The 9,566-nt window shown below is 51.9% G+C and overlaps 2 protein-coding genes across 2 annotated transcripts; one reads left to right on the top strand and one right to left on the bottom strand.

Annotated features, from left to right (window-relative positions):
* Positions 1-1,150: 1,150 nt before the first annotated feature.
* On the top strand, positions 1,151-3,309 carry LOC147965827 (zinc-finger homeodomain protein 7-like). Its single transcript, XM_087528436.1, has one exon. It carries the CDS (start codon positions 1,594-1,596, stop codon positions 3,007-3,009), a length of 1,416 nt encoding a protein of 471 aa, XP_087384562.1. The 5' UTR covers positions 1,151-1,593; the 3' UTR covers positions 3,010-3,309.
* Positions 3,310-4,973: 1,664 nt separating this feature from the next.
* Positions 4,974-9,313, bottom strand: LOC147965828 (uncharacterized). The gene is made up of 8 exons (XM_087528435.1): positions 8,957-9,313; positions 8,779-8,874; positions 8,177-8,287; positions 7,731-8,040; positions 7,279-7,369; positions 6,889-7,198; positions 6,107-6,255; positions 4,974-5,840 (listed from the first exon to the last, which is right to left on the bottom strand). Exons 1-8 carry the CDS (start codon positions 9,212-9,214, stop codon positions 5,336-5,338), a joined length of 1,830 nt encoding a protein of 609 aa, XP_087384561.1. The 5' UTR covers positions 9,215-9,313; the 3' UTR covers positions 4,974-5,335.
* Between the last annotated feature and the right edge of the window lie 253 nt (positions 9,314-9,566).

Below are 9,566 nucleotides of genomic sequence, written 5' to 3' on the forward strand. Positions count from 1 at the left end.
AACCCTAACCCCAACATAACAACACCCATAACCCCTAACCCTAACATACTAAGAAGGCTAACCCTAACAAATTGGTAAACAAACATCTCATACTTTCATACAAATTTCAAAATCCATGAAAAACTAGGGTTTGCCCAAACCAGCAAGAAATGAGCAGATGTGAGCATTTTTTGGATGAAAACGAGGAGATCAGAGGAGATTGCCTAGAGAGAGGGAATGGGTTCGAAATCCATGAAGAAAATCTTCAGATCTTCAAGATATGGGGAAGGATTTGAGAGGAATAGATGTGCTAGGGGGTTGGGGTGGGGTGTTGTGGGGGGTTGGGGGGCAGCCCGGGTCTTGTTAATAGAATGTGCAGTGCCTAATTGATAGGTGTTGCATATTGCATGTTTGGCGCCTAGCTGTTAGGCGCTGCACGACTGGGTGTGGTGCCAGGCTTGGCTAGATGTGCAACGCCGGAGGACCAGACGGTGCACAGTGTAGTGTGACGCCTGACTGTCGGGCGCTGTAGAAAATGGTCTGAATTTTTTTCAAACACGGTTCACTTTGTGAAATAGTTCCGATCACAGATCAGTTATGTGATATTTGCCGCACCACGCAGCGCAAGAGATGGGCGTGGGTGGGGAGACATGGGCGTACTTGGGGTCAATGGGGCAAGCAAATACGCCACGGCGCTTGCAGTTATTGCGGTGCCTGATCGGTAGGTCACTCGCTGCAGGGCGAGAATTGGAGCGGGGCGCCATTAAGGAAGCTAGCTAGCTTCTAGCTAGGGCACGCCATGCACGCACAGAGAGAGAACACGGCAGCAATGGCGGGTTTGATCAGGGTTTGGGTTTTGGGTTCGAAGGAGAGGTGCCGGTAGCAATGGCAATGGCAATGTCATCATCCATGGTGCTGCAGTCTTCCCGTGGGAGCGAGAGCGAGGTGGTGAAACATGGCCCCTGTCGGTGGTGGCAGGGCAGGGCAGGGCATGGGCATGGGCTTCTTCGTCCCGTCCAAACCTCTCTCCAAAAACCACTCCGTGGAGTGCGCAGTGCCGGCGTAGTACCACCACGACCACGAGAGTGGACTGGTTCAAGCAAGCCGCACCCCCAGCAGCGGCCACTTTCTCTCTGCCGTCACCTCGCCTTTGCCCCCCCCCCATAAGATGGCCTAGTGAGAGAGATAGATGCAGATGGATAGATAGATAGGATAGCTAGCTCTCTCCCAAGGAGACATTCCCCGCTTTATGGATGCCATGTGGTTACTGCCACCGTACGTCCTTAATAACCATCGCTAACCAGCCATGCCATACCACCCTCTAGGAGTGTTCCGGTGTATCCCTCCCGCCCGCCTCCGTTAAGCTCCCCTCTTTCCCCCTTGAGGCCAACACCCCCCTCCCTCCCAGCTCCACCACAAACCTAGCCACGACTATAAGGTTCCCACTTAGAAGTTAGAACAAGTCGCAACACAGCACGCCCCAACAACCCCACCGCCCAAGAACACGCCACGGGAAAGAGAAGAATCTCCGGCCCGTCCTGTCCTAATCGCACCGGCGAGAACGCGGGCGGGCTAGCTAGCTAGCTCCGGCGAGGCCGGAGACGGGAGACGCCCATGGAGTACAAGAGGTCATCGCATGTGGAGGAGGACGAGGAGCTGGAGGAGGAGGAGGAGGAAGAGGAAGAGGAGGACGATGAGGAGGAGGAGGACGAGGAGGGGGCGATGCGGGACCGTCGGCACCAGCACCAGCACCAGCACCCGCACCATCATCGCCACCACTACACCACGGCGCCGGCCGCGGCCGCGCCCCCGCAGCACCTGCACATGCAGGGCCAGGCTCCGCAGGTTCTTGGCTCGCCTGCCGCGGCTGCCTCCTCGCCCTCCTCCTTGATGGAGGCCGCGGCTTTCTCCAGGCCCCTCCTGCCTCCCAACTCCTCCCTCGTCTCCTCGCCGCCGCCGCCGCCGCCGCCGCCGCAGGCGCCGCCCGGCTTCCTCCTGCCCCAGCACCAGCATCCCCACCGGAGAAGGGTGGACCGCGAGAGGGAGCGGGAGAGGACGGTGGAGGCGCCTGGGGAGGCCCACCGTCAGCAGCAGCAGCAGCAGCCGCAGCCGCAGCACCAGCAGCGCCATCAGGAGCCGGCGAGGAATGGCGTGCTTGGCGGTGGCACCATGCCTCCCCCGCCGCCTACGCTTGCCATCGTGACCGGCGGCGCCACAAGGGCGCCGGGCGAGCACGGTGGCGCCTCGGGCCCGGAGCCCCTGCCGTGGAGGTACAGGGAGTGCCTGCGGAACCACGCCGCGCGGATGGGCGCGCACGTGCTCGACGGCTGCGGCGAGTTCATGCCGTCCCCGGGCGACGGGCCCGCCGCGCTGGCCTGCGCCGCGTGCGGCTGCCACCGCAGCTTCCACCGCCGCGAGCCGGTGGTGCTGGTCCCCTCGCCCTCTCCGTCCCCCGCCTCCGCCGTGGTGTCCCCCTCCGCGACCCCGGCCGGCGCCAACTCCCGGCTCATGCCGCTCCTCCTCGCCCCGCCGCACATGCAGCAGAAGCGCCCGCACGTCCCGGCGTCCCCGATGTCCGCGCCCGCCGCGCTGGCCGAGTCGTCGAGCGAGGAGCTGCGCGCCCCGCCGCCGCCGCCCCCTCCGCCGCAGGCGCAGGCGCAGGCGCAGGCGGCCGCGGGCGGGTCGGCCTCCGCGCCCCCGGCGCCGAGCAAGAAGCGGTTCCGGACCAAGTTCACGCCGGAGCAGAAGGAGCGCATGCTGGAGTTCGCGCACCGCGTGGGCTGGCGCGTGCAGAAGCCCGACGGCGGCGTGGTGGACGCCTTCTGCGCGCAGGTCGGCGTGCCCCGCCGCGTCCTCAAGGTGTGGATGCACAACAACAAGCACCTCGCCAAGACCTCGGCCACGTCCCCGCCGCCGCTGCCGCCGCTCCACCACGACCCCAGTCCTCCTCCTCCCCACCAGCACCACCACCAGCACCAGCACCACCCCGCGCCGCCGCCCCACCATCAGCAGCAGCAGCACGGCGCATGAGCGAGCGAGCGGGCAGCAGCAGCAGCACAACGCTAGAGGATGCATTAGCCATTAGCAGCATTTTTATCATTTGTCCCGTGTAATTCCCGTAACCTCATCGTCGTCAGGTGTTAACTCGTGCGTCGGCAGTCACTTAGGAGGGAGTAGACCAGACCAGTAATGTGAGATGAGGCAGCCTTGAACCCTGAGGCGGCATGCATGCATTCACTCCTTCCTTCTTCCTCTCGCTCATTGCTCTCGTCTCATGGATAAATAACAATGGCTAGGTTAGCACGGTGAGAGCCAACTGCTTCTTGCTTAGATCCTACTCCCACATTGAAGATTTTAGGGCCTCTCTCTCTCTCTGCCAGCGCTGTAGCGCATGCGTGCCCGTGCTCGCTTGTATGTACGTACGCAGCTGCAGGCTTGCAGTGGCAGCGGCATTTCTTGATGCAATTGCAGCGGCAGCGGCAGTGCCATTGCCAAATGCCAATGCACGCGCCCGTCTTGGCTTGGGAAGGCACTCGTTGCTTTTTGACTTTGCTTTTGGGGCTTGTTGGATTCCCTTTGGCAGAGGGGCATTGTGTTGTGGTGTGTGCGTTGCCGCTGCATGCATCGGGGCGAGGGAGGGGCCCTGTGCTGGCTGGCTCGGAATGTACTTAGGCGTGGGGGTTTGTCATTTGGTGTGCAAAGTACAATTAAGGAGGGGGTCATTACAGGAGGGGCTCCTAAGCCCCTGCTGCCCCAGCTTTCTGCCCTTGATTGGGTGGCCCCGCCGTTAACCCCCTTTCCTAAGTTGTCTCGGCAGCCTTTCTGGGGGGCAATTTTGTTTGAGCTGCTGCTTCCATGGATGGCCTCCTGCCAAAGCTCTCGTGTTTTTTCTTTCTTTTTCTTTCGTTCTTCTCGTCTCCCTCTCCTCTCCTCTCCCCTTCCTGATTTCCGGTGGTGGTGGTGTCAAGTTGTTGGACTTTGGCCAGAAGGCAGCAGGCGCATGTGAGAGCGGACTGTGCGTGTCAGAGGCTGATCAAAGGGGGGGCGAGACCGGGCCGGCCTGCGTTTTGAGTGAGTGTGAGTGTGTGCGTGTTGGGTGGATGGCAGCGCAAAGTGAATGATGATATGTACATTGTCGGCAAATTGAAGGCTTGCATCACAAGCCCATCCAGCCCTGCGATTTGGTGCGATTCCGGCAATGACATTTCATCCCGTGGTTTGTTTTTTGTTCTGTGGGTGCGGTCGCCAGCGTGATAATGATGCATATGCTGGGCTGTACCTCTGCCTCCCCTCCCATAGTCCTGATGAAAGGGGAGTTTCTTGCGTTTTGCAAGCGTCTTTTGGACATTTCAGAAGAAGAAGAAGAAAAAGCGTATTTTGGAAAGGGAAAACGATTGGTCGAGGGCTGAATTCCCGCATGAATGCTGGGTGATGCGGCTCTGGAACCTACAGAAAATTGATATGGTGGCAAGGCATGGTGTCGTAGGGGGAGGTTAAGCAGGTCGTGCCTTGCGCCACGACAGTGACTGGTGGAACTTCAATACCACCACGAGATCTACAGGCGCGCTGTACTTGGCTATAGTTCGGCCTTGATGGTTGGGTTACAGATGAGATTTACGGAAGACTAGTTCTTGTGCGCTGTTGCTGGAGGGGAAGAAGAACAATGGGGGTATGTACCTGGAGGTGGGAAGATGAGACCGGAAACGGAAACTACATCATTTATTACGTGAAGATGATTGATGGCTGATGCTGGGGGACCATGCTCCGGTGGCACTCTTGTGTCTTCTGTACCCCTCCCCGTAGCTTTCATTTCCTTGTCAGTTCCATACAGCCGTTTCAAACGCAATTACATGTTGATCACACACGGGTTTACCCACCGTAAATCTTGGGCAGGAGAAGTCTGGGTACTGAGTTGACGTGGGCGTCATCGAGTTAGTTTCTGATTAAAGAGACTAATGAACTGGAGACACCTTCAAAACAAGATAAACCCCAGAGAAGAGAAACGGCATCGCAGTTCAACTGCGCAATTTTGACAATTAGCACCGAAACATTATCCCCTCATCTTGAATAGCGTGTGTAAAACAAGCGTACAGATTATTACCAAGGCCGCCTGAACAGGTAAGAAACCTAGACGAGGTTAGAAGGCCTGAAGGACATGCTCTACCTAAGTTCGCCACAGGTAAGCACGCATCGAACAAAATTGACAGAACCAACCCGTGACACACAAGATTCTCTGTCTCTACTGTAATTCGAAACCATAGCTGCTATCAGAAGTAGGTGGGAGGAGATGATATCTCAGTGCCATGCCTCAATCAATCAGGAATAATGCCACCCCCAGATAAATCTACAACACCGCTCAAGCTGCAGCCTCCGAAGCAAGCTTCATGCGCTGCTGGTGCTCGCCGATCTTATACTCAACCACCTCGCGGAACAGCTGCGGATTCAATATGCAGTCAGGACTCCCGTAGACAGCAGCCTGCACACTGGCCATCAGCTTCGCAATCTCTCTGCCGGAGAAGCCATCAATCTTGCGCGCAGCGTCCCTCAGGAGATCATCACTTATGTCCTGTACATGTATCTTCTTCGGCTGCTTCTTCAGCAGTGTGCTCCAAGGAGAACGCTTGTCATCTTCCTTGGGCATGTAGTTGTTCAAGTATAACTTGAGCAGCTGAAACCGCTCCTCTTCCCCAGGTAGGGGAAACTCGATAACTTCATCAATTCGGTCAGTAATAGCAGCATCAAGATCACCCGGTCGGTTGGTTGCAAGGACAAGAACGATGTCCCTTGATTGGTCACCAGTTCGAAATAATAGTGCATTGAGAGCACTCCGCTGGGCTTCACTCATATGGGTACTGTTACGCCTAGTGAATTAGAAAGAAAAACAAACAAATAGATTAACAAAATTCATGTGTATATATTACCAACCCCACCCCCCCCCCCCCCCCCCCCAATATAAAGATTGGTTAGACCTAGTAGCTAAAAAACCTGATAAACAGAGTTTGAAATCACTTTTGGGCAACATAATTATACACCTCAATTAAAGGGTTAGATTTGATGAATTTACTAATTGTTATTCGTATTATAGATAATTACAAGTAGTCAGAAAGTGATTGAGTTGTAAACTTACTCGCACAAGAATGCATCAGCCTCATCAATGAAAAGAAGCATTCCTTTTTGGGACTTCTTAGCCCAGTCGAAGATTTCATGGATCTTGGTAACAGCCTCTGATCCTAATGGTGCAACATCTCCTCCTGTCATCATTGCATAATCAAGGCCCTGTGAAGGGTACAACGGTGTGAGCACAAATATCTTCAATGTGAAATGGAATTCCTACAAATCTCCCTACAAAACAGAAGTATCTTACTAGTAAGGTTTTAACAGCTCCTAGTGTTAGAAAAGGGAACTTCATCGATTTCACTCTCTTTTGAACTTAAACATTCAATACGAAAATGAAAGCATGAGCAGTATGGTTGCTGCATACTCTCTCCGTCCAGGTTTACAAGGCTCATTTGTTTTTTCTTCAGTCAAACTTGTTCAAATTTACCAAAAAAAAGTATTGACAGCCACAAGTTCATATAAATACATATGGAAATATACTATCTAGTGATACTGATTTGGTACTGCAGATGTTGATGTTTTTCTTGTTCAAATATGCAAATGAGCCTTGTAAGCCCAGACACAGGTTCAATCTGAAAACATGTCTTCACAATAAATAAATAAAACTGACATATTGCTGAAGTTGATTGGCCAGGATTTCTTTGGTAAAATTCACATTTTAGTTAAATTTAAATTTACAATCAAGTCACACCCAGTCAGGTTTTAAATATACACAACAGTCCCACCAAAAAAGAGCATTGGCAACAAACAACCCCCTATTGATAGTGTGAGAAATTAAATGTATCAACTTACAGATTTGCGAGCCATTTCCCTGGCTACTAAAGTCTTGCCAGTTCCAGGATGTCCATAGAACAACATATTGCGGAATGGCGCATCATGAGATTTTGTATTTGCAGTTGCTCGTGCAAGATGTTCAATCCTCCGTTTGAGTGAAGGGTGAAGAATAACATTCTCAAAGCCCGCACCTCCCGACAGAGATGCAGAGCTAGGTTTAAGAGCCTTAAGACCTGGCAATGGAAACTTTCGCATTGATGATTCACGAATCAGTGAAGGCTGACCCAAAATTCTATTGACGTAACCCCATGTAACCCTGGCTCCTTCCCTGAATGAAAATCAAATAGAACCATCACATGTCCATATCATTGTTTGTGACAACGAAAATGATATGATCGCCAGACAAACCTAGTAGTGTAAACTCCAGCAGCTAGTGCAGTGACTCCTCCAATACCCATTACTAGCTTACTCCTATCAGTCAATAATGTTCTTAACCCACCTGCACTTCCACATGAGAAACTGGTATCAAAATTAGAGCAAAACTGGAACTAATCATGATTTCTTTATTTAAAAAATAGAAATCCCAATCCATATCTGAAATCTAAAGCACACATAAGAAAGATCTCCGCTGAAAACAGACCATCCAGCTGTTTTGATGTGAAATTAGGAAGGAAGACATGGTATAATGTAGAAACAGGACGCTAGGTGATGTGTAATCTTATTCATTTAACTTGGAAGAAAATTTCAATACAAGGACACTGATCAAATAATTGAAAATTGCAAGATTGACCAAAGTAGTTATGTGACTTTAAATAAGTATAAACGACAATAGTTAAGCAGAGTAGCAAGAGTATATAAACCTTCTATATGTTGAAAGGTGGTATTTATTGCAGCAAGCCACTTTTCTTTTTCGCCATTCATGAGTTCCACAAGCATTCTTCTTTCATAATCTTCTGTCAGCTTTGCTTCATGAGCTTTAGCTTTAGCATTAGAAATAGCATTCTCTTTGTTCGTCTCGCGATCATTTTTAGCCCTTTCTTTCAGAGTCTGTAGCTCTTGCTCTAAAATCTTCTGTTCTGTGGCACGCCTAGCTTGTTCTCTTTTTAAGGCACCAATCTCTTGCATCCTTACAAGTTCAGCGTCCCGTCGTCTTTCAGCTTCACGCTCTTCCTGTCAAAATAGGTGCTTGATTAAATCATGTGTTGATTGTTCTCCTTATAAACCCAATGCACCACAGGAAATAGCACCAACTTAACATAGATATAAACATTAACAAAGGTAGTCAAGAGGGTGGAAGATTCAACACCTGCTTTCTTTTCTTAGCTAACTCATCCTCGTAGCGTAACCTTTGTGCCTCAATTTGTGATTGCTGTTTCAAATTTTCTCTATATTCTTCACCCATTTTCCGCTTCGCCTCCTGTCAGATAAGGGTCAACACAAAAATATGAGTGTACTGGCAGCAGCCATGTATGACGGCTCAATGCATCATCATAGTTAGACGCACAGATGAAATTTTATCCGACAAAACACATTTGTAACAGTTTTAATTGCCATGAAGATCGAGGATGTGATTTGCTATGAATTATGACGTATACCACTTGAATGGTCAGATCCTAGATTTTTTTTATTCCAGACTAGAATGTTAACAGCTCTGCTTTCTTAAGCAGGTCTTGTTGTTGTTTTTTTGCATGTAGGTCTTGTTGCTGTTGTTGCAGGAAGCTTTCTAAGCAAATTAATGGTTAACGAATGGGACGCTCTTCATTTCAGAGAAGTCGCAAACTCAAACAATACAGAAACAGAATGCTCAAAAGGCGGATTAGGTAAAATAAATTCGAGCAGTCTAGCATTGGAATTGAGTGACATGGAGCAATTTTCGCATCAAAAGGGGAAAAGCCGCGAATAACTCACGATTTCCTTGACTTTCCAGTAGATATCGTAGCGGACCTTCTCCGCGGCCATCTCCGCGAGGCGCGTCTCCTCCTGGCTCTGCATCAGCCCAAATAGCTGGGGCCAAGTCCAACAACAGCAGGGGGCGTCAGAACGGGCAATAATCCGGGTAATAAGGGCAAGAGCGCGAGAAGCTTACCAGCTTGGCGTACCGGGAGCCATTGATCTGCCGCAGCGCGCGGGCCCCGCGCTCCAGCTCCTCGGGGTCGAACCCGCTGGAGCCGGACGAGGCGGCGGCGGGGGCGGGGGCATCTGGAGGTGGAGGAGGAGGGGCGGCGGGCTGGCGGCGGAAGGAGAAGACGCTATCCGCGTACGCGACCTCGCCGAGCGACGCCAGTACCGCGGCCCCGGCGGCTACGGAGGCCGCCGCTTTCGCCGGCCGGAGCAGGCGGCGCATGGTGGGCAGGGGGCGCGAGGGTTTTCTCGGGGGTTTTGGCTAAGCGGCGACTGGAGAGAAATAGGGGAGGAGGACGGGGGGAGAGCTCCCGTCGATGGGGGAGGAGTTTTCCGGTAACCTTCTTTCTTGCTTTCCAAGCGAGAGTGCTGGACGGGCCTGTATTGGGCCTTGCCAGGTAACATTCGGTTATATTCGCTTCCATTGTGACGGCCCATATATCATCTGGAGGAAAAGGATTCAAGAAAAAAGTAAAAAGGAAAAACACATTTTTTTTTCTTCGACGGGAAAAGCTACTACCGTGCTTATACACTACGGGAGATTGGGATGAGGATATAATCACATATGATTTTTT

This window comes from Triticum urartu, chromosome 6A (assembly GCF_056163025.1).
Source record: "Triticum urartu cultivar PI428250 chromosome 6A, HENAU_Tu73, whole genome shotgun sequence".
NCBI classification, from domain to species: domain Eukaryota; kingdom Viridiplantae; phylum Streptophyta; class Magnoliopsida; order Poales; family Poaceae; genus Triticum; species Triticum urartu.